We start from the raw sequence: 25,648 nt of genomic DNA, 5'->3' as shown, positions 1-25,648 counted from the left end.
GAGGGGTGGGAGGAAGCTGTTCTAGATTTGAGTTTAACGAATAGGGAGGAACTGGTTGAGAATTTGAAAGTGGAAGGCAGCTTGGGAGAAAGCAATCATAGAGTTCATGGTTTTAAGGAATGGTAAAAGGAAGAACAGCAAATTAGAGACAGTGGATTTCAGGAAGGCAGATTTTGGTAAACTCAGAGAGCTTGTAGGTAAGGTCTCAAGGGAAGCAAAAGTGAGAATAAAAACAACTGAAGAGAGTTGGCAGTTTTTCAAAGGGGCCTTATTAAGGACCCAAAAGAAAGCTATTCTGCTGCGTAGGAAAGACAGAAAGTATGGTACAAGACCACCTTGGCTTAGCCAGTAGCTCTTGCATGATCTCAAAATCAAAACAAAATCATATAAAAAGTGGAAATTAGGACAAATTACAAAGGATGAATATAAGCAAACAATACGTGTATGCAGAGGCAAGATTAGAAAGGCAAAGGCACAAAATGAGCTCAGGTTAGCTAGAGACATAAAGAGTAACAAGAAGACATTCTATAAATATGCTAGAAGCAAGAGGAAAACCAAGGACAGGGTATGCCCACTGCTCAGTGAGGAGGGAGAAACAATATCAGGAAACCTGGAAATGGCAGAGATGTTTAATGACTCCTTTGTTTTGGTCTTCACCAAATACAACTTAGGTGGGGTTACTATAAAGTGATTGGTTATCCAGCCAATTATGCATTCTCAAAGAGTAGTTATTAATGGTTTGTAGTCATGCGGGAAGGGCATAACAAGTGGAGTTCTGCAGGGATCTGTTTTGGGACCAGTTCTATTGAATATCTTCATTTAATGATTTACATATTGACATAGAAAGCGTGCTTATTAAGTTTGCAGATGACACCAAGATGGGAGGGGTTGCCACAGCTTTTGAGGATAAGGTCATAACTAAAAATGACCTGGACAAACTGGAGAAATGGTCTGAGATAAATAGGATGAAGTTTAATAAAGAAAAATGAAAAGTACTCCACTTAGGAAGGAACAATCAACTTTATACATTCAGAATGGGAAATCACTGCCTATGAAGGAGCTCTAAAGAAAGGGGTTTAGGGATCATAGTGGGCCAAAAGCTAAATATGAGTCAACAGTGTGATGCTGTTGTGCCAAAAAAAAAACACAACAACCAAACATGATTCTGGGATGCATGAACATGAGTGTTGAGAACAAGGCACAAGTCATTTTTTTGCTCTACTCAGCATTGATTAGACCTCAGTTAAAGTATTGTGTCCAGTTCTGGACACCACATTTCAAGAAGGATATGGAGAAATTGGAGAAGGTCCAGAGAAGAGTAATAAGAATGATTTAAAGGTCTAGAGAACGTGAGCCGTGAGGGAAGACCGAAAGAACTGAGCTTGTTTGGTTTAGAAAAGAGAAGACTTAGAGGGGACCTGATAGCGGCTTTCAAGTGCATGAAAGAGAGTTATAGGGAAGAAGGAGGAAAATTGTTCTCCTTGGCCTCTGAGGCTAGGACAAGAAGAAATAGGCTAAACCTGCAGCAAGGGAGGTTTACAGTGGATATTAGGAAAAACTTCCTAATTGTCAGGGTGGCTAAGCACTGTAATAAATTGCCTAGGGAGGTTGTGTAATCTCTATCACTGGGCATATAGAAGAGCAAGTTAGACATCTATCAGGGCTGGTTTAAATGGTGCTTGGTCCTTCCATGAGGGCAGAGGACTGGACTTCATGACCTCTTGAGGTCCTTTCCATGTCTAGTGTTCTATGATTCTACAAGCACAGATATGTAATTTTTGCTGGGTCAAAGGCAAGGATTGCAAATATCTGTCCTGTGTGCACTTACTGCTGGTGGACAGTGCTGGATTGACAGTCCAGGAGATCTGTGTCCTGCATCTGGAGAACAGATACAGTGAAGGCCTCAATCTGTTTTAGGTGATCTACTTCTAGGGGTCAGCAAGTAGCACAGCCCTTCACGCGACTTTGGTCCTTGATTTTTCCTTTCTGAGCCCACCAGCCATTGTTTCAGTCGTGTGGCTCCTGTGTGTGAGGTGCAAATTTGTTTGCTAGACACTGGTCTGAGCCAACAAAACTAATTTCACATAAGCTACTGTGGTCATTAGATGGCAACAGCTTTAGGTCACAAATGAACAGTGTTGTTTTCACGCTGCCTAGATAACATTGATTTCCCACTGGGAAAATCCCAACTCTGTCTCTTCATAATCCAAGAAATGAGCAAACTCAAAAAACTAGTCAATCACATTTAGGTTCTCGACCAGTCTCAACCAAATCACCCTCCAGACCAGCATTCCCTGTAAAATGAGCTCTTGGCCGGCCACCTAGGAAAGATTCAGGTGCTGCCAAAATGATTAGCAGAGTGCCCATAGTTGGCAGTATGTTTCTGTTGGTGGTGCACATAACAAAATTTATTCTACCCATGGATGGAAAAACTTAGAGGAAACACTGCACCAGACCCTTCCAGTACAATAGACTCCTTCTTCCCCACTCCCTTACAGAATGTATGTCTGCATTTATTCTAATGTTGTTAACATAATATTGTAACCTTCCAGAGTGTACAAAGGTTATTCAAATAATCCCAACTCACGTTTAAATAACACCTTCCATGTTTGAGTCTTATATAGCACAAGCTAGTGAACATCTGAGAACTTATTCCCTGAGTCAGATAAGTAAAATCAGAGTAATACTGGGGTGACTCAAGCCTAGACAATTACATTTAACCTATCTGAGAATGAATTATGTGTATTTTTTAATCTACATACAGTTTATCAAAAGTTATTTTTCATCTTTTGGTCTTTGTGTGCTCAATGGCATAAAAAGGCAACTGGTTTAGTGGCAATTACTTAATTGTATGGTGTCTGTCCAAGAAAAATATTTGTACAAAGTCATGTGAGTCAATGTATGTTTCAGAATAAGGAGTGCGCTCTCTTTGTTGACATATTTATGTCATGCAAGTCATGGAGAGAGGGGAAAAAAATCTGTTGCCCAGCACACTTGGAGAGGTTCCAGCACCAGGTTTCCAAAACGGACAGGGAAACCTGTTGTGTGTTTAGCACAATTTACCAGTTTGAGAGAGTCAAGTATGCATACGGGGCCTTCTGGGACAATGAACCAGAACTTACTGTAACAGAGAGGAAGCCGTGCTAGTCTATACACTATCAAAACAAAAAGCAGTCAAGTAACACTTTAAAGACTAGCAAAATAGTTTATTAGGTGAAATTTCGTGGGACAGACCCACTTCTTCAGTGGTCTGGCTGTGGTCTGAAGAAGTGGGTCTGTCCCACGAAAGCTCACCTAATAAACTATTTTGCTAGTCTTTAAAGTGCTACTTGACTGCTTTTTGTTTTGACAGAATTTACTGTAATTTCCAGAATGGTGCCACCTAGTGACCATACATTAAACAGCCATTTTGACCATCCCATATTTGGAATGCCAAAAAGGAGTCCCCACTTATTTCTAAAAAGGGACTCATTGCCCCGTATTCGGGCCGTCCCCTCATTAACCTTTTCCGCCAGTCGCTGTGCAGGTGCAGCTGCTGGCAGAAGTCACTTCCCCGAGCCTCGGGGGAGCTGCCACCTCGCTGACACTTTTCCGGGGCTCCTGGAGGTTGCTGGTGGCTGCCACTTCCCCGGGGCTTCTGGGGAGCGCTGGCAGCTGTGGCTTCCCCAAGGGCTCCAGGGCGTGCTGGCAGCTGCCGCTTCCCCAGGGCTCATGGGGAACGCCAGTGGCTTCCGCCTCCTTCTTGGCTCCTCAGTGTTTGGTGGATCTGGGAGGGCTGCCTCTCCCACCCATATCCCCTTGTCCCATATTTGGGAGAGGGAGATATGGTCACGCTACACAGGCCAGACCCCATAGGTGGTTTAATCCAGATCTGGACATGTTGCCCCAGCTAGAACTTCTCTACAACATGCAGGTGGGTCAGGACCCACCACTTGGGAAACACCGGTCTAATCTGTTCCCTGCCTGTGCAGGACTGTTTGTTGCCCACAGTGCGTTACCAGGGCATATCCATAAATCAATTTAGTTTCAACTAAAGTGGAGCCTAGATTCAGCTGAAAGGCTCCCACAAACCTTTTAGCTCCAAGCTAGTAATGACCCCCGCAGGCAGGCCGTGTGGTGTGGTGTCAGGTTGTGTTCCAAACACTTTGCACAGTTCTAGCCAGGACTGCTTTGCAAAGCAGGAGGAGCCATGAAAATCCAGAGAGAGCTATAATGGTTGCTCAGTGTGCACAGTCGTAAACCACAGTGAGATCCGTATGCCTCCTTCACAACCTGCGAGTGAATAAGAACTGAGCAGAAACCTGTTCTTTAGAATGTAAACTTGAGGTGGAAGGACCATCCTTTTTGTTGTGTGTGCCTACAACAGTGGTTCCCAGACTTTTCACTAGTGCAGACCACAATCACTCCCCACCCATACTGTTCTCAGACACCTGGTCACCCTCGCAAACAGTTCCCAGACCCCTATCAAAACCAATTCTAGCTGCTATGTACACTTCATTAAATCAAAAGGGAAAACACAACATAGATTTTCAGACAGCAGTTAACATTATTGGAAAATATTTAATTTAAATATAAAAATTGATTCTAACTTTGCAGTTGATTTAAAACTTATTTTCTCTGATCATTTTTATTTTTTTTATGGACGCCTTGCAATACCCTCACATACCTCCAGGGGTTTGCAGACCCCACGTTGGAAAACACTGGCCTACAGCACCTTGCATAGTGGGACTGGGGCCTCTCAGTTCTACCGTAATGCAAATAATTTGTCATCATAACAATAACAAACAATGAGGAACTATAAGCAGATGCCATTAGACTCCACATAAACATAGAGCTCTGGCTGCTTGTAGGGTGGGGTCAGTATGTTTGGCATTTTGTCCATGAAGAAAATGTCATGTACCTCAAGTGAAGAACTTCCAGTTCCCTGATGTTCCTTCCTCATGGGGCTCTGGTGTCATCCTCCTGCTTTTCAGCAAGACCTCACAGCTGTAACTAAAGCCCGCCTGTCCTCTAGTATCACTGCTGTAAAGTCAATATGCCTTTACGCAAGAAGATAAATTTAGCCCTGAGTGAACTCACCGCCCAAGGGAGTGAATAACCCTCTTTCATTCCCCCAGTGCTTCTCAATTCAGCACTGTCCCACTCTTCTGCAATCGTTAATGTGAAAGTTTTCTTGCCTAGATAAATTCATGGGCTAGATAGCATCTCATATACATAAGAGTCCCAGGGGACAACAGATTAACGTGCACGCTTACGCCCATTCCGTGCTTGCAGTCATTCTACAGGATACATTTATTGGCTTATAAACAGTATTAGATTTACAATGCATAAGTAAAAAGACAAATGGTTTTCAAATGTATTTTTTAAAACATAAATGACTCTGATATAGTTTTTAGTTGATTTATCCTGGCTGTCAGCTTTTGAGACCAAGTTTGCTGCCTCAGTCCTAAAATTTGGAAAGGGTTACAAAATAAGACTTTAACACCATAAATGTAACCTTATTATAAAGTGTAACCTTTATTTCAGCTAGCAGCTGTGTGTTTTGGATAATGGCTCTGAAAAAAAGCTCTGGCTATTAGTTTTAGTACTTTAGACAGCTAAGAAACTATAGGAATCCATCGCACATACTATCATTACCACGTAGAGTGCCTATCTACAGTAAACTAATTCCATTAAAATCACACTTGCTACATACTGCAAGAAATGTATATAAACAATTTTCAAAATTGTTTCTGAAATGTCTAGAAGTGTTCCAGTTCAGACATCTCCTGGCATGGGGAAATCCAAATGTCTCCATGGTTTGGTAAAATAAATGCTACATAAAAAAGATGGTTCGTTTTTTTGACAACTTTTATGTAAACACCAGGAAGGCCCTAGAAGCAGCTTTTCAAAATCTTGGCAATTCTGTGATTTCCAACATTTGTGGTACTTTGCAGTATCCAGTTGTCAAGACAACTGCTTCCATTTTATAGTCACTGAGAGGCAGATTTAAAAAGGCAGCCAAGCATCCCTCTCCTTGATGAAAGGTACTGCTCTCTTTCATGTTCTAAAGAGAAATCCTAGCACATGATAAAAGAGGCTCTGATTTCTGAGAGAAGTGTCTTATGTAATGGCACGGGATCAAAGGACCAAAGGCAGTCAAGCACTTGGGACTTTCACACACCTTACCACCTTCCACACCAAAGGGACAGGGCGCTTTTTCTACCTTATTTCGCCCCTGTAAACAGAAAGCAGAATCTCCATTTAAAAACAATGCCACTAAAGCAAACCTCTTCTAAAATAAAACACTCCGACACACACCCACGTGTCCCCCTGTTGAGAGAGTGTGTGTGAGAGACAACCAATTGTTGAAGACGAGTGTTTCTCCTGATGCTTAGTGCATGACTGAAAGGCACTTGGGTACTGTGATAATGAGGGCACAGTGGGAAATTATGCAGAAGATTTTTCACAAGTGACTCACTCTTCAGTTGCCCAGTTGGAGACATAGGAGCCTGGTTGGTCTGAAGATGGGATCCTGGCACTAAGCAAAAGTTTTTATCAGCTTCTGTCAACCAGACACTAGCAACTCTGGCATTGTTGACCCCACTGAGCCATTTTCAGAAAAATAAACACATACAAACATTTGAAATCACCTGTTTTTTACTGGGAACTGAGGGCCCATGTAGCCTTTGTGCCTGGAAAATCTCCCACTTATCACTTTCATTTATACCAATGGCGCTTCCTTTTTAATGTGGATTCAGGGATCGTAGTCACTTCTATATTGGAACGTTCCTTCACAACAAGAAGGAACGTAGCCTGGCTCTTTGTTCATTGCATATTTAAAGCATAGCAACATGGAAGACAAATAAACCAGAGCTGATTTTGGTGAATATTAGCTTCTGTTGTTGAAAATGCACTCCAATTGTCTGCACTTGCATCATTTTTGAGCTCACTGTTGATGGACGTTCATATGGCAAGGCTTACACCCATGAACGTTCATAAAAGGCAGAATTCGCCTCTGTGCCAAGGCCCCCTGCGCCACTTAAGGCCCATAAAGGATCAAAATAGGGCTCACCTAAGACTAACGTTAGGAACTGGTGCATGAGTTGCCCAATGTAAATGAGTAAGATTGACATAGTTAAGGAAATTTCAGTCCTGTGCACCAGTAAAGGTACATTTTTAGTGCCCATGCAAGCATATTTGCATCAGAAGGACTTGTATTTGCACCAGCAAAGAAAACAGGAAAAATGCAATGTGACTGACCTGTCAAAACTCAGCAGTATACTTTGGCTACGTCTACGCTATGGCAATCTGTCGACAGGAGTTACTGTCGGAGATCTTCCAACAAAATCTCTGTTGACAGATTGCGTCCACACACAAAAACAGTAATCTGCTCTGTCAACACAGCGCAGCCAGACTGCCCAGCTGCTCACTCAACAGAACGGTTGGCCAGAAGCTCAGCAGATAGGGCTACCCAGAGAACTAGAAGCCCTGTCTGCTGACGGAGGCGTCCCCCAGCCCCTCTGCTCGAGCATCTACATGGCTTTTTTGTCGACAGCTCCTGACAACAATGGCATTCTTCCTCATCCCAGAAAGGCAGAACGCTGTTTTTTGTGTAGACGCTCCATGGGTTTTCTTGACAAAAGTCTTTTGTGTAGACATACCCTTTAGTTCTCAACTATTGAACAACGAATCTCTCAAATACTTGTAGTGAACTGTTTCCAGGCGATCAGTTTTCAAATACTCGATGGACTACACCCCCAGAAAGGGTGGGGGGGAAATAAAGGAAATTATCTGTGGGAATACTATGCACAGAAAAGAAGGGTGCTTTTTTTTTTTTTTTTTTTTAATTTAGCTCTTGCAAATAATTAGCTCTGCTGTGTCCTAACAAGGAGCATAACTTTCTTCTCATTTTACACCCTGGATTTACTCTTGGGTCACATTAATATAAGTGAGCTCAGAATCAGGCCCAGGCATCTTTACTGTCATTTACACAAGGCTCCCTTTGCATGCCGTGGTGGAATAAACCGATCATTGTGTAAAGGAAACTTAGGCCCCAGATGGCTTAAAAATATCGCTTCTTAACTACATTTCACTTTGCAGCATTAAGTACACAGTAACAGACTGTTACTGCTAGCCTGACCTTTTAAAGACTTCCAGTTTGCTATAAAATTCTGTAAGTTGTTACTACAAAATATGTTTAAAGTAGCCCTTGTGGTGGTAGTAAGGTACCAATTAAGAATGTATCTTTACACAGACGTTTCCTTATTTGTCATGGCCAGTTAGTGCCACTTTTAGTGGTCTATATTAATATTTAACCATAGTTTAATATAGTGCCTTTTTTTTTTCGTAAAAAAGAGGAGCTGATACTCAGCCAGCTCCCTGCGCCTCTCCCCATAGCCGGTCCTGCAGCTGGGACCGCTGAGGTGCCGGTATGGAGTAGTGGTATAAAAAATACATTGGCTTAATGTAAGCATACTGAAAATAAAACTGTGAGAAGCCTACTGTTCTGACATGAAATAGATCCTGTTTTGATAACTTATCCAGTACATAACTCCAAAACCATGAATTTGAGGGGAAGGGTCAATAAAAGCTTGCCCCGATTGCTTTCCCCTCTATGATAAATCTTTATTTTATAAAATATTACACATCAGAATTACACAGGCTGTCCCAGTGTACAAAGTTTACTGTGAAATATGCATTGCTGCTTGGGATGTCATTCAAAAGCATCACTCATGAAATGCGCATCAGATGATAACAGGAAATTATGAAAACAGAACGTATATGTAGCTCATTATAAAGAATCTCATCTATCAGGTTTAGCCCGTAATATGTTGACGAGGCGCTGCTTCTTGGCCAAAATTGCATCGTGTTGCTGACTAAAGACCATTAAAATATGAATTCAAGCATTCAAAAGCTAATTTAATAATATTTTAAAGATTTATAAAAATACAAATACGTGCATATCTGTATTCCTTTGATTTTTTTTCCACCTCATACAATGTGTCCTGAGCGGTAAAGCTTTATATATACCTGAGGTGAGCAAAGTCGGAGGTGACGTGAAACCCACAATCGGCTGCTGGGTCTCAGGCTCATCCATCTCACTAAAAATGTTGAAATATGTTACTGTTTCTATAGATGTGTATTCACATTTGTATGCCAATTAATAAAATTTTTACATTCTATAAACTTCCTTTTACACATAGCAAAACAGTTGGTTTTGGTTTTGTTTTTTTAATATGAACATAACTCAAATTTTCCATCGGTTTGGATTACGTTAGAAAGGTTGGTGTAGGGGGCCCTGCTAATTGCAGGGATGAAATGTAGGGCCTAAGGTAGAAGTTTGCTCACTCCTGATATATACTATGAATGCTCTTCTTGAGAGTAATGTGAAATCAAATCTACTCATTTAGGCCTGGGCTTTAGACTACGCTCTTAGAAAATTTTAACTTAGTATTTTACTTTCCTATTCATGAACACTTAAATCCAAACTAGAGCCAGCAAAAATAAATTGTCTTCAATGGCTACATCTACACTTAGTCAGAACTTCGAAACGGCCATGCCAGCTGTGGCACTTTGAAAGTGCTGCAGTTTGCTCACCTGTGGCTTGTCCACATGGGGACCCTGCCAACATCAAAATCCCCCTATTCCTATCAACTAATAAGAATAAGGGGATTTTGATGTTGGCGGGGTCCTTTCGAAAAGGACTCCCATGTAGGGGAGCTGTGGGAGAGTGAACCATGGCGCTTTTGAAGTCCCGTGGCCGGCGGCATGCTAATGAGGCACTGAATATGCATTTCAGTGCCTCATTAGGATTCTTCGATTTGGCCATTAGCATGGCCATTTTGAGGTTTTTAGTAAGTGTAGGCATGGCCAATATGTTTTAAATAAGAAACCACCCCCCCTGCAACCCACATGAAAAACAAGTTGAGTTAAATAAGTATATTGCTGACAGAATGCTGTATATCCCTCTTTGTACCAAACACACAGTAAGAAAGGTGCAACCTCAAACAAAGGAAAAATTGACATGATGCAATTTCTATATAGCAAACTGAAAAAATATACAACAGGGGAGAATTTTCGAGATAAAATACTAGATCTTTTCCATCTCTTACATTTCCAAAAGAGTAAGGGCCTAAATACGGGTGATTCTCTACAAATGGGTGGGTTCTACCTGTTTTTTGGAAAGTTTTCATAGGAAAATAATTTTTCGCCATGTAAAAGCAGTGGAAACAGTCTTTGTTGCATTTAAAAGGACAGTTGCTAACTATTCCAGTTTTCAGGTTCACTCTTATATTGCGAAGGCTGGAATGCTGGACACGGAAAACCAAATTCTCCTCCTCTTTGCACCAGTAAATCCCTATTGATCTTTAAAGGGGCTGCAACGGTGTCACTGAGTAAAAGAATTGGTCAGCAAAGTGCAACAAAAAGGGACATTTATTCCAATGAGATTCTGCTTTCTCAGCTAGGAAGTGAGGAAAGGTTATAGCGTGTGACGTGAGCTATCAACAGGGCAGGCTGCAAATATCATTAAAGCAGCATGGAAACAGCAGTCGGGGTTTCAGCACTTCCTACAGGGGTTGAAAGGACAGGATGAGGAGTGATGAGCTGAAGCCAGCACTGGGATCCCAGAAAAAGAAAATGCAAGTTCATTGTCTTGGGCTGTATATGCATTGAGAGCTCAGCTTTTTTGGCAGTTTAAGGCGGGAGGGGTACCTAGGATAGTAAGAGGAGCTTGTTACTCAGAAGAAAGGATACTAACTGATGTGCAAGGCCCAATCCTGCCCTGCTGAAGTAAATGGTAAAATTCCTATTGATTTGATCAGAATCAGGCCCTTCACTTTCCAGTGATGAGTATTTAGTTTATTTTAGAAGCACCTGGCGGTCCCAGTGAAAACTGTCCACTGTACTAAGTGCTACAGATGCACGTAGCATGAGAGAGCCCTTGCTTCTGTGAGCTTACTAACTAAATAGACAAGAAGTGGGAGAAAGGAAATCCTGTTGCCTCCATTTGGCTTCTGGAGAATCAAAGAGCAACGGATACCAGGTACGTTTGCCCAATGTCACACAGGAAGCATATGGCAGGCTGAAGTTAGATTTCAGGGGCTGAAATTACATTTGAGTCCCAGTCCACCACCTTAACCATGAGCCTGCCCTTCCTTTTTAGAGCAGGAGGGATGGACCAGCAGGTGAGGTACCAACCTGGGTACGAATCCCTTTTCTGCAGCAGACATCCTATGTAATTCGGAGCAAGTCACTTAACCTCTGTGGAGTCTGTGCCCTGGTTAATCTGCTGTAAAATGAGGTAATAGCCCTCCCCTAGCCTGAAATACAATGGTAATGAGGGCCATGTAAGTAGCAGAGATAGTCCTTCCATGGGAGCTGTGGTTGTAGATACTACATTAGTGTCCTGGTCTATGTAAACAATTCTCCATCAGCAGAGTGGCTGTGGTACCCTAATACGCTATTTACAGCATTGTATAGTAGGGTCTTCAACTGCTTCCTGGGGCTGGAGGAAGCAGCTTATTTCTTTGCACTGTTTCTGGTAACATGGGGAGCTCCTGGTTTGATTGAAATAAGCAGCAGTGGTTTAAAAACACAAAGCCACACTCTTGTGGCTGTAACTAAAATGTTTTGAGAGAGAGTTCCGTAGGAAAACGTGGCTAGGTCATGAAGATTTGAAACTACAGTTTATGAAGATCTGGCACACTGTTTTGCATTTTAGCACTGCTCTCTGTACTGCTGACTTGACTTCTGTTTTTTCCAACTAATAAATCCCACTTCTGAGAGACCCTTAATGGTCTGATTTCTGTGGTGGATCCTACATGAAAAGCAAACAGCTCGACAAAATAGAAGTGTCACGCTGGCCCATTAATTACAAGAGTAAAGCTTTGGTTTTGCAGGGTTAAAAAATGTGCCATCTCCTGGTTGCATCTTTGATATTAACCATGAGGTCTTGGATTCTAAGCTGAATAATTTTCCCTGCTTTCATCTCTGGGAACCAAGAGATAAAACTGGTGCAGAAAAATATTATATTTTCCTCAGGAAAACCACCACCTGCTAGGATCTGGGGTAGCTTTAACAGAGAAGAAGCTTCAGGGCTGTGTCCAAACTAGCATTTCTGTGGTATAATTTAGGTTGCTCAGGGATGGGTGTGAAAAAGCCACCCCGAAGGATGGTGTAAGTTACGCTGACCTAAGCCCTGTCCACACCCGTGCGCCTAATGACATAGCTGCTGAGACTTGCTGGAGTAGTTAAGCTGATGGGAGAGAGCTCTCTTATCAGCTCAGAGCAGTTACAAAAGAAAGCTTACAATAGTGCAGCTGCATTCGTGCAGCTCTGCTGCTGCAAATTCACTCCTGTAGCTGTTGCCTCAGTCAGAGATGTCTGCAGGCCGGATATGAAACACAGATAACTGATGCAGGGTTGTCTTCCGGAGCACACAGGCAGCTGGAAACAATAACAGCCGAAGACGTGAATGTCCTTACATCCCAGTTCAACTGAAATGTCCCAGTGATGCTCTACAGCTCAGCACTGTCTCCTGGCTGATTATTTTCACACAAGGAATGTGAAAAGGGTTGGGGGTGACGCCTACATATGGAACTTGGGATCTGTAGCAGAGAAGGAAACGCAGAGATAACGAACAGACTAGGAAGAGGGAGAGAAAACGGGGAGCGAGAAAGCAAGAGGAAACAAGAGGCAGAAACAGTGGTGTTGCTAAAGGAGAAAAGATTTCCTCACAAAGTGGTGCTGGATGTGACAGGATGACACTGAGGCAATAACGGATGATGAGAAATAAGTGTTTAGTTCGTCCACTGGCACATCTTGGTCTGGCTGTGGATCTTGGTGAAAATCTCTCACAGAAGTCAGTGGGAGTTGTGCTGCAAACTGAAGAGAGTATTTAGGCCTAAATGGCACCTTAACCCTTGAACCATAATTTGAAATTGAATTTGTCCCTCTCCATGGGATTAGTTTGACACTCTAGCTCTTTATAGGGGCTTCCACTAAGAATGGAATTGACTTGACCACTATGGACAAGGCCTTCACCTCAGGGATGAATCTGGGGTGTGATTTTTTTTTTTTATTTTTTTTTTTTTCCCACAAGCACTGACGATTTTCCTAACTGGTGTCATTGTGGTCAGTGAGAGTTGCACCACTGACACCAACAGGAGCAGAATTGGGCAAAAAAACTGAGTGCTTGTGAAAATTCTCTCCTACCCTCTTCCCCACTTTGTTCTGGGAGATTGGATTTTAACACCCTCATTTTTAACCCAAGCATCTCAAATCTTCTAGTGAGAACCTCTGTTAAGTGCTGTTTTTAACCAGTATGTAAAACTAGGAAATACCTTTCTGGGAACAGATTTCGTACCTCGTCCTGCCCTTTTTCTGCATGTAGAACTCATTAACTCCTATATTCTTAAGTAGAAGTGTGACTCAGAGTGAATTTATAACTCAAAGGTTAACACACATTATACAGCCATACTATGTGCATTCACAAAGATTGTAACATCAGCAGCATAATAGTTCAGTGTTACTTGTTTACACAACAAAAGGGATATATTGTGAAACTAATGAAGCAGGGTTTTCTTTATATATATATATATATAAAGTATTCAATTTCTTTGTGAAATCTAAGATAAACAGAGTATTTCACAAGGGTTTGCTAGGGCCTAGTAGGACAAAGACTGAATAGGAAATTTCCATTCTCCACTCCCAAGGTAACTATTGTTTTGTTTGAGCTGTCATCCAAATTGTCCTTGAGAGACAACAGGATGAGACAACTTGTCTAAACTGAAGGCTTCTCTTGGGAGACCAAGTCCCCCGCACCCCCCCCCAGACGTCTGCCATGTCAGGAGCATTCTGCCGACATCCCTGTTTTAACTCGTTCCCCAAAAAAGAAGGGATGTCTTGTCAGAGGGGTTTTCCTGACATTTGGCACCGTGTGGCTGGACCAACTGTCAGGAAAGCCTCTCCCAACAGAACTGTTGGCAAGAGACGCAAACGCAGTGCGCAATTTGCATATCTTTTGCCGACAGTTCTCAGCAACCTAGACACAGACCTTGGTGTTCATTTTAAACAGTTTCCTTCTCTGAGATAGCCCTGTCTGCTAAAAGTGCTCATTTCTGTCCTCAGTTCAGCTCATCAGTGCACTGATTTTTACATTAAGCAAAGCTTTGGCAGGCCAAATACTAAGGTCCTGACTGAAGGCTCACTTGATCCTGTGAGGCCCTGTCCTTGCAGGCAGCATAGACCCTCTTTGCCTCAGACATGAATAGCAGCCACTGCCCTCTCATACATACGCTCCAGGATGCGATGGATGCTGGCGAAACTGGGCCTGTCAGAAGGCAGCTTGCTCCAGCAAAGGCGCATCAGGTTGTATAGCTCCAAAGGGCAATCATCAGGACAAGAGAGGATGTTGCCATCTCTCACGTAATAAATCACCTCCTCGTGGGCCATTCCATAATAGGGCTGCATGCCGTAGGAGAAGGTCTCCCACAGGACAACACCGTAGGCCCATACATCGGACTCGGTTGTGTAGCGGTTGTAGAATATGGATTCGGGGGGCATCCAGCGTATAGGAATGGCGTCATTTTCATTGGCTTTGTAATAGTCTGCTGAATAGATATTCCTTGAGAGGCCAAAGTCTGCAATTTTTACCACCCTATTCTCACCCACTAAACAATTCCGAGTGGCCAAATCCCGATGCACAAACTTGCGCTCTGACAGGTAGGCCATGCCGGCCGCCACCTGCTTGGCAATGCCGAGCTGATCGGTGCAGCACAGCGCGAGGGGGTTAGGATTGGAGAGCCGGATCCTGGCATCCAGGTTACCGTGGCTAAGGCTGCAGAGGTTGCGTGGTGAGCGGGTGCGCAGGTACTCATTGAGATCCCCGTAGGCCATGTATTCGAACAGCAGACACATTGGTTTCCCAACTGCACACACACCTGAAAGGCAGAAAATACAACCAGTCAGTCTTGTCTTTGCTTTGTTGTTGTATGATAAGACTGAAGAAGCTTGTTGAAAAGCACCAGTGCCAGTGAGGACCTCAGATCCCACTAGCTTTCATTAATGCTCTTTCTCCCTTTGTTAATCTTCTAAAGTGGAACACTCCAAAGGGGGAATGGGGAATGTGACGTGATTAGTTGATTTATTCTGATACTCCAAAATAAAAAATGTGGCTTCCTTCATTTGATTATTAATCAAATTTTGATCAAATTGATGTTAATAGGAGGCTTGCCGTAAACTCCCTTGTGCTATAAGCGCTGTACAAAGACAAAACAAACACCATTCCTGCCTCTTAGAGTTTACAACCAAACCTGGTCAAACTCTCATAAACTTTAGCTTCTGTGCTGTTTCCAAAAGTTCCAAGTTTTTCCTTTCTAAGGCTATGTCTACACTAGGCAAAGTAAGTTGACTGCATATATGCAATTTTAGCTATGGCAGTTGTGTAGCTAGAATAGACTCATCTGTGTTTGGCTTGGCCATCCTTCCTAAGAAGTAACAGAGAGGTAGCCATGTTAGTCTCTATTCCAACAAAACAAAACAGCAGAAATGTAGCACTTTAAAGACTCGGGCAGGACAATTAACATCCCCCTGCCCCTCATCCCACTCCTTCAATCCTATGTATTTGATTTGTCAGTTTTTATTGCAATTATTTTTTTGGTCCTCTGTGCTTATAAACGTCAGTCTGTTTTGGAAATGAGACTGATCTGATGAAGTGGGTCTGTCCCACGAAAGCTCATCACCGAATAAATCATTTTGTTAGTCTTTCAAGTGCTCCATTTCTGCTTTTTTGTTTTCTTACTAAAGAAGGTTGATGGTAGAGTTTCTCCCATCAACCTCCCTTACCCCTCACATCTCGCAGGGAGTACAGGGGTTGACTGTGACCCTGGAGAGGTTGATTTCATGCAGCCCTACCAGACTCTCAAAATTGAACCCTGGAAGATCGACCCTGAGCAGGTCATTCTTCCTGGCTAGTGTAGACATAGCCTAAAAGACTGTATTTTTGCCCCTTTGGAATATACACAATCAATTTCTTCTGTTTAACCAAATATCTTTTGTGACATCTATCCTCAAATAAAACTCAGTTCCCCATATGAAGATTAAGTGTTTCATAAATATTTTTATCTTCATTTTTGTATGCTTTCCCTGGAAGTTAGAACTATTTTTCAAGCAAATTCACAACCAGATGAGTGAAAATGGAGAGAAGTTCACTATCAAAAGATACTGAGTATCTTTTGTTTCTTTAAAAAAAGCATTGTAGGTATGAGAAGAGCAAGATGTGTGATGCAAAAATGATTATCAAATATTCCTTTGAATATGAAAGTGATTGTTATTTATCGAGGGTCCGATTTCCTCAACAGCTCTTTTTCTGGATGGGACCTACTGGATGCTGAGCACTTTTGAAGGTCTGGCCCCAGATTCTTTATTCTGTGTTTTGCAAGGATTTTTTTTTTTGAACATGCTAGTGTTGAGGCAGATTACAAGTTCTTTTGAAAGAAGGGGGCGCTTTCGAAAGATCCAGCGGAGCATCTACACACAAAAGCATTCTTTCCAAAGTAAATCAAAAGAATGAGGCACTCCTTTCAAATGCGATCTTCCTTTCCCATTTCAGGAAGAGCACTCCCTTTCAAAAGCATCTTGCCACAGAATATGTGTGTAGACGCTATGCGGGTCTTTTTTTTTTCGAAACAGCAGCCCTCATGGGGCCTGATTTTTTCATCTCTGGCCTGTTCCTGCGAAAGAGCAGGACCTGTGTGAACACTCTCTTTCGAAAAAGCAGATCAGTCTTTTGATCCACTTTTTTGTGGTGGACACACTCTTTTGAAAGAATTTTTTTGGGAAGAGATCTTCCGGAAGGGCTTCTTTCAAAAGATCTCTGTAGTGTAGACATAGCCTCAATGAAAGAATTATTCAGTTAAGTGATTTCCTAATTATTTACACAGTTTTACCAAATGAATGATATTTTAGAGCTGGCCATAAAGGCAAGAATATTGCTCTAACTCTACTGCTCATCTGCCATTGAAAACCAGATGATACACAATTTGCTTTCTTATTCAGCACAGCTAAAGGCTTATTGTGAAAGATGAAATTCTTGCCGATGACCTCACACTTGACTCTCTGAGAAAGAACAGACATTTCTCAGTGTGATAACATCTGTTTCTAACAAGAACAAATAATGTTAAAGGCTTATAGGTCAAATATTGTTCAACCAGCATGGCCATTTTCCCCACACCCTTGTACTACAAAACTGATTAATTCCTGTATCTTTGGTTTTCCTAATTTATTCATTGTGCTAACAAAAAGTTGATTCTAGTTTAGAGCACTTGTTCCTTTTTCTATTGCTGACGTACATATGCTTTTGTGAAGCCAAGCTGCATACAGAATTCCTGCACTAGGGGAAACTTCACTGATAATGTTCCTGGTGATGAGAAAAAAAGATCTGATGACTAGATGATAAGGCCAAATCTCCCTATAGGGAGTGTACAGAAGAACCATTTGATGGCATGGGGTAATGACATCTAACCTGTTGAAAGATGTCGTCTACAGGACTTAAATTCTTGTGGTCAGATTTCTTGATGGAGGATTGACATGGGAGTCCCATTAGCCCCTTCCCCGCCCCCACATTACTTATTTGCAGATGGCTGTGGAGGGGAAGAGAGGGAGACTATTATTGTTGTTGCTATTTGTAAAGACTCGTGAGCTGCTCAGGCAATTCAGCAAGGGAAGTCATGTGAGTAACAGAGACAATCTGTGCACTCAAAATTTGCACCCACAGATTTGTACCAGTTCTGAGTGACTGCATCTCTGCTCCAGCTCATTGGCACATATATCTAGGTTGAGGTGCAAGCAATCAGCTTTGTACTCATGTCCTTCAACTGCAGGCAGAAAAATGTTGGTTCTCCCCTGTGCCCAAGGGTGAGTTTCACTCAGAGTGAACTGAGTCAGTCATTTCATTCTTTCACAATGTAGCCATATTGCAAAACTGCCATGATCTGAGACTAACTGGTGCTTGTGTTTAGTCTTAGCAAAGAGAGAGAGAGAGAGGGAGAGATGGACCTACATGGTGATGTGAGACTCCCCCCGCCCCAATGCAGGATTTAGATGATCACATATGAAAACTAGTCTGCCACAATGTCAGGAAAATGGCATCAGAGCTAAATATTCAAATATGTGCCAATAGAGAATGTAAAAAAAAATGCTATGTCATGTATAAAAAAAATCAGTTCCCCAGAGCTTAATTTGAAATTTCCATATAACTGCAAAATCCTGTGCATGCTGTCTAGGATTAATACATTGTTGACATTTTAGATCCAACACAACAACACATGAATTCCTTGAAAGACCCTGCCCCAAGAGCTCAGCATGTTGTTTTTGTACCTAAGAGTTTGACGATATTTGGGTTATCAAATTCCGCCATGAGAGCTGCCTCCCTCTGGAAATCCGCCTGCATGTCTGCCGAAGCCTCTTCTTTTAGCATTTTCACTGCCACCATTGTGAATGGCTCATAAGGAAGCAACCCAGGAGCCCTTTGAGAAATAGAAAAAAAAAGAAACTAAGTAGGACTAGAGCTCTTGCACACAAACACAACGTTAGCCCCATTTCCGGTAATAGCTCATGGATCAGACAAGATTGGGGGAAGGATCTCAAAGCAACGCCCACAAGTGGAATAATTTTGCAGCCTTGTTTGGGCAGTCTCTTGAGAGGCCAAGAACAGAAGGAACTTGAAGATAGAACCCATCTCATCTGTAGAGGGGGCTCCTCTTTGGCAGCAGTTTCAGACACATGGTCAGCATGTGGGAAAGGTAGTGCTACTGCTGCCATTGTTGTATCTGCTCTGTGGGTATCTAAGGATGCTAGTTTAACCCTCCTATACTCTGCCCTACGCATTTTTCCAGCTCTACCTTTCGAGTGGTTTTGAGAGGGCAGTAGCATTTGCTGAGCTTTGCTTATTAAAAACCTATCCAGGAGCAGCTGAGAAGACTTCTACAACTTGGGAGGCTTCATGATTTTGGGAGTCAGTTGAATTGGACTTTTCGCTAGTTCTGCAACTGATCTGCTTTGGCACTTAAAGGAAATCACTGAATGCCGCTACAGGGCCTACCACAATATAGCAATGTACCACTTTTTTTTCATCTTTAGCTCTCAAAGCACTTTACAAAGCAGGCCAACATCATCAACCCCGTTTCACAGAAGTGAAGGTGATGTGAACATAAGAACAGTCATACTGGGTCAAACCAAAGAGCCCTCTAGCCCCTGTTCTGTCTTCTGACAGTGACCAGTGTCAAATTCCCCAGAAAGAAAGATGAGAACAAGTGATCCAGCCTCTCTAACTGATTTCCAGCCTGGCAAACAGACACTAGGACATCGTCCCTGCCCATCCTGGCTCATAACCATTGACAGACCTATCCTCCACGAAGCCATCTAGCTCTTTTTTGAGCCCTCACTGTGTGACTTTGTCTGGTAGACTAATGCTAGAGCCTAAGAACCTGGGACCCTGTCTCCCGACTCCCAGGCCAGTGCCCAAGGCTGAAGTGCCTCCGTGTGAGGGATCCTGCTCAATTGGAGTTTCTCACCAACCCTATGAAATAAATAACAATCAGGACTATTTTTTTCTTATCCCTGGGGCATTCTTCCCTTAATACTTAGAGATGCTGGACTTGCCTAACCCTTAGGGACATCAGTTCCCAAAGCACAATAACTTTCCACTCTTTAAACACTGGTCAAACCTATGGGAATAGTGTGCATTTTCTTACTCGAGGTAATCCCTACCCCTGGACATATGGAAGCCATGGCCTCCATATTGTAACGCAGTTCCTGAATATAGCCACCTAATGCCTATAAAAGGTAGCATCCATTTGTGAATTACATTTCCATGCCTGACTTGCTGATCTGCCATTGCTTAAGTGTCAGGCTCCTTTACTGTTTGGTAGCCAATGAGAGATTCTGGTTTCCAAGGCAAACTTCCAGTTTCCTTGTCACCTTCTGCAAACAGATGGTATTGCAACAGCTGCACTTGGCTACTGTAAATGTCACATTGTTGTCAAATGTCAGAGCATGGCAAAATGTCCATCTAAAAAGACGTCTCCCTGTACAGCTGGTTTTACAGCTGAAAAATTGTCTGTTAAGATGCAGCACCTAGGAGCAATAAAACTGAGACTTCATTTTGTCTACAGTTGCCTTTTTTAAAAGCAAAATGCCATTTGCTCCTTTTGTTGGATATCAGAACTTCTGCTATGTAATGAGGGACACTATACTTTTAATATATCGGTCAGTGTCTCAAATTTCAGTGCTTGAGAAAAGGAAGGATAAGAGATCTGTATTTATGGATAGATAGTGCAAGTGTCTGAAAGATAAGGGGGTTCACCTCTTCTGATTAGCATGAAAGATTCATTACAGCTGTTCAAAAGTCTAGAAGGCTTTATAGGGAACAGAAATAAGAGGCAGCACAGGTTTCACATGGCGTTCCCTGGGGTGAGAAATTCACCCCTTGCAGAGGCCATCCATAAGCCTCGAACCTCTTAAATCCTGAACATTAAGTGGGACTTAAGCAGTGCATGAGCTTTGCACAAGTGGGAATTTCACACCCAGTGAGTTGACTCTGAGTGCCTTAGTCCAGCATTTAGCAGACAGGAATCTATGTTGCAAAACTCACCACTGCAGTCTCTTTCTGGGGCAGTATTCAGAAATGACTAATTTTGACATTAAACAAAAGAGTTCTGTTTCCAGGGCTGAAAATTGGGGGTCCCCTATCCAACAGATTATTGCCTCTCGGGACCAGTTTGCATCAACTGATGTTTTTTTCTGGTACACGTCTCTCTAGGGCTTGGATTAAATATTCCTCTGCCCATGCATGATGCTGTTTGGAGTGGCAGAAGCTGTCTTTGCCTTCCGTCCGCTGTGCATCTGAGCAGGACAGGACAAGGTGTGGTTCTCAGCTGAAGAATGTGGCTCTTTGATGACAACCAACACAAAGTAGTGCAGAGCTGCCCCATGCAGGCTATGTTTGCATTTAGGATGGAAAGGACTTTTGTGCCTGAGGCGTGCAGCTGCTGACCACAGTAAGACCAGAGTTTTAGGAGATCTTGTAGACATGCTGGGCCAAAGCCACTAGTTCAAACTGAAGAGAGGCTGCCTGCTGGTCTACGTAAAATCATATGGTCTGAGAGCAGTAAGAGGAGTAGTATTAGTGATGCATAAAGTAGAGCTCAAAACTACTTTTACTGGGAGACCTTCAGCTGGCCCCAGCATTGGTTATGGGACTGACTTGGCTCATAAGATAGGTAAGAAGGTAACTTGCTACATCCTCAATTCCCAGTGCAGGAGACACCTCTTAATGGAAATGGCAGCCATTCCACAGGCGCCAGTAAATAACAGTCAGCCACTTCCTGTCCTGACATGCTGCTTCACCCAGAATAAGTAAACAGTGAATCAGAATTTTAAGTAAGCCAACTGGCAAAGAGATTATTGGCAGTGTGTGTAGAATTATGTTTACACGGATGAAATATTAGACAAGGAGAAATCAGAGGCTTACTAAATTTACTCTGTTATCCATTAACGTACATAGTGACAGTGTATTTAATTTTTTTTTCTGAGAACAGAAGAAGGTTCTCTCATGTGGTAGCCTTAGTGTTGCATCCAGTTGTGGGTCTGGCAGTACTAGAAGCTAACAGAGCCATCGTTTTTTATCCACCAACCCTGTGCAGCAGGGCCATCTGCAAACCTTTGCCTAGAAAATGCTTGACTTCCGAGGCATTCCTGATGAAGCTGCAAGGTAAGAGGATAACTGCAACAACGCATAGGCAACCCATTCAGGAGTCAGGATGGCCGGAGGCTATCCATTAGGCCAAGAGCAGGTCCCAAAGCCTAGTATATTTCTAGGTTGTGTTCAGACACATTGCCCTCTTTTCTGATTCTCTGTAAATATCAATTAAAAACTTATTAAAGGAATTGCATAATGCAATGAAAATTACATTTGAGAACCTGGAGGGGTAAGGATTATTCTGAAGCAATTCACCAGAGATTTCACTCAAGGCAGTAGGCCTTCCTGAAGAGCTGTATACCATTTAAGGCTCAATTAGCACAGTCCTTAATGAGGGTTTGAATTGTCTTGTATAGGTGCCAGTCTACTCGGGTGGACTTTTATCTCTATGCAGAGGGATAGCCTATGCCCTCAAAGTAGAGCTCAAGTGGGCATCAGTGGTCTTGTGTTGCCTTTCTGCATTGAGGAGAATTATACCCAGTGTGGAGTAAAACGATGAGCTATTCACCCACCTGGTTCAGTTAGGCACATACACTGGGTGTAGGGCTGCTTTGCCTCATCACAGTGGTACTGGCATCCACCAAACAGTTCTGAATCTGGTCCCATGTGCTTTGCTGCTGCTTCAAGCCCAGCTCCTCTAGTTCAGTCATCAAAGCGAGCAGTCAATCATGAGCTAAGCATCTGTGATTTTGCTGCTGCTTGCCCTTTAAACTGTTATTTTTAACACTGTCTGTATAAATAAATACACACTTCCTCCACATCCCATTGGGGGGGACAAAAAAAATCTCTCACATCCATTAGAAGTATCTCCTCGTGCTAACAAATTTAATCCACTGCATAATTCATTTCCTGACAAAGATGTAAATGATATGTGACCATGTCAGCGCAGAGCATTATCTTACTCTTCACTTGAAAATGTCTGCTTGTGCAACCACAGCTTGAAAGAGGAGTCCTTTGACTTTGCAATTAATAGACAAGTCCCACAAGTACAATTTGGGGCCCATGTCCACGCTAAGGAGCATGTTCATTGTTTATGCTCATTTTTGTTTCTCTTTCGCGTACAATTCCACATATAACCTCATTAGCCAGTCATCTTCCATTCTGTGGAGGCGTCCCAAGTAACCAACACATTACTGCAATTAACTGTGAAAAGAGGAAAGGGATCCAAAATAAACACACACTGCAACCTCTGCACTTTCTATCAGCAGTTCTGGAGTGTGACTTTCAAAAGCGCTCACTGTACCATCATGACTGCCTAAGAACCAGTCTCCTAAGCACAAGGAAAAAACTTCATTTCAGAAATAAGGCTGCACTATGCAAATAAGGGGATTTTTTCAGGATCATGGCCTAACTGTTGGTGTTGGATCACAGACAGAATAGCAGTCAGGAGTAACTACCAGCAAATATCAGAGAGGTAGCCCTGTTAGTCTGTAGCTTCGAGAACAAAAAGTCTTGTGGCACCTTATAGACTAACAGGTATTTTGGAGCATAAGCTTTTGTGGGCAAAGACCCGCTTCATCAGCATCTGATGAAGCAGGTCTTTGCCCATGAAAGCTTATGCTCCAAAATATCTGTTAGTCTACCAGCAAATGTTGACATCGTAATGCTGGCGATCCAGCACCAACATCTGAAACAAAAGTGAAATCCTGGGAAAGTCAGAAAATTTCACAATGGCCTAGTAACAATCAAAACAAGCAAAATTCTTGCTGTCTGGAATGCACCACAAGCTTAGCTTCCACATTCAACTTGATTAACAGGAGTAATTGAGACACTGTCTATTATATAGAAGATGACTACAGATGTGAGATAACGTTTTACCAAAGAGCAACTGAACGTGGGAAACAGGAATAAATTAACCTAGCTTTGTAAATAGCTTTGTCACACTTTCACACACACATTTCGTTCTGAATAGTAACAGAGAGAAAGCTGTGCTAGTCTATATACTATGAAAACACACAAGCAGTCCTGTAGCACTTTAAAGACTAACAAAATAATTTGTTATATGATGAGCTTTTGTGGGACAGACCCACTTCTTCAGATCATAGGCAGAAGTGGGTCTGTCCCACAAAAGTTCATCACCTAATAAATTATTTTGTTAGTCTTTTAAAGTGCTACTGGACTGCCTTTTTGTTTTCATAGTAATATAGACTACCATGGCTATCTCTCTGTTACTATTCAACATGCAAGGCACTACGTTCAGCCATTTGGAATGGAGATCCATCAACTACATTTCATTCTGCTTAGAACAATTAATTTCTCCAGGACAGCTGGAATAAATAAACATTTTCCTGCTTCCAGAACTCTAGCCAGATGTTAATGTCTTCCAGGTACTAATATTAAGGAACACTTGCTAGTCGGACATTTACCTTGCTTGAAAGACCCTTCCAAAGGCTCCTTCACCAATATCTCTCACGTATTCAATATTGTTTCTTGGATATTCCAAGCTGAGTAACTTAGTATTCAGGAGCAGGGGCATGCGCTGGTACATGGGGTTAGGATGAAGTCTGTCCAGTAGGAGCTCTGATGGAAGAGTGGTGAGTGCTGGGGCCTGTGACTCCCTGAAATGATAGGGAAGGAAATGATCAGTGGGTTAGAGTACGTTGTGTGCTATGTCGGCGGAGAACATTTTATTCACCTCATTTAAGATTTGACTCTCCAAGGCTGGAAAAGGGAGGCGCAGAAAGACTGCTCTCGGGACCTCTACACACCATATGGAGTGGTTTGCCAGCTGTACACAGAGAGAGCCCACCTGCCCTGCCACAGGAGTAGTGGTTATCTATAAGAATGGCTGCCAGGCCATAGCATGCCTTACATATCAGTTTTGCACCTTTGCTCCCACCTTGCCATGGCCTCCTTTTCACCCTGTACGCCCTCATGGAACTATGTGTGCGAAGTGTCTCAGATGGTGAGCTCGGTGCCCTTTAACATGGGGATGGCTGCCTGCCAAGTGTACAATGTGTCTGCCTAGGCATTTTGTTATGTTCCCTCTTCTTACCACTTGCACACTGCCATGTACCTCCTGACACTGTATTGCTGTTTCTGGAATGTTACCAGTTGCCTATTATTTCTAGGGGTCTAGGCTAAGTATGTTGGTCTGCCAGGGCAGGAGTCCATCCAGCAGCCCGTTGGGGATGGGAATAGAACTTCCATGAGCACGTGTGACAGAACCATCCATGTTAGACTGGATTACTCATGATTAAGAGTTTGCAGGACCGTGCCCTCAGTAATCTGAGGCAACAATATAGAGAGAGGGGATTTAACACATGAGAACCTACCGCAAAAAGTAAATGCACCCTCAAAACATTATTCTCGCTCTTCAGCAGAGCACTCTGCAAAGTTACACTTTTCAAAACCCATGTCCTTTCAGTTTTTGACAATAGAAGAAATCTAGCAGCTGGAAAATTTCTCTTCTGGCCTGTTCCACAAACAGTGCAGACTGTTAACCACAGATACTAGGGTTGGGGCTAAGGAATTGGCTTTAAGTGTATGGGGGATTGGAGGAGGGAGAAAAACCACAAATATTATTTTCAACTACATTCAAATCCAGATAACTTCTTATATATTAGCTAAAGTCTCACCATTTAAAGAGATTGTAGGATACTGCTTGAAGACAGAAGAAATTTCATGAAGAGTCTCCTTTTGTTTCACATTTGTTTTACTAGGAGTGTGGGGGGCAAAGTGCTTCTTGTGGTTATGAAAATCTACTGAATACTTTCAAACTAAGTTCTTCAAGGAAGAGTGTCTTCTACATCTAGATTGTCAAGGACTAAGTCTACACTGGTGCTTTACTGCATTCTGGCTCAGGGGTGTGAAAAAACACTCATCCCAGAGCCCAGCAAGTTATGGCACCATAAAGCACCAGCGCAAATTGGATTACAATGCTCGGAGCTGTGGTCCCAGCTCAGT

The 25,648-nt window shown here is 42.6% G+C and overlaps 1 protein-coding gene across 2 annotated transcripts in view; it reads right to left on the bottom strand.

Moving 5' to 3' along the window:
• Positions 1 to 4,597: 4,597 nt before the first annotated feature.
• Positions 4,598 to 25,648, bottom strand: part of MUSK (muscle associated receptor tyrosine kinase) — an 82,722-nt gene continuing 61,671 nt past the window's right edge. The window contains exons 7-9 of one of the 2 annotated variants that reach the window (XM_074994689.1): positions 24,109 to 24,300; positions 18,361 to 18,509; positions 4,598 to 14,924 (exon numbers count right to left, since the gene is read on the bottom strand). In XM_074994689.1, coding sequence (XP_074850790.1) covers positions 14,242 to 14,924; positions 18,361 to 18,509; positions 24,109 to 24,300 — 1,024 coding nt within the window. In that variant the 3' untranslated portion in view covers positions 4,598 to 14,241. The remainder of the gene's footprint in view (positions 14,925 to 18,360; positions 18,510 to 24,108; positions 24,301 to 25,648) is intronic. The other variant, XM_074994690.1, reaches the window with a different exon arrangement.

The sequence above is a fragment of the Carettochelys insculpta genome, chromosome 5, assembly GCF_033958435.1.
Source record: "Carettochelys insculpta isolate YL-2023 chromosome 5, ASM3395843v1, whole genome shotgun sequence".
NCBI lineage: Eukaryota > Metazoa > Chordata > Testudines > Carettochelyidae > Carettochelys > Carettochelys insculpta.
This window is presented reverse-complemented; position numbering and strand designations above follow the sequence as displayed.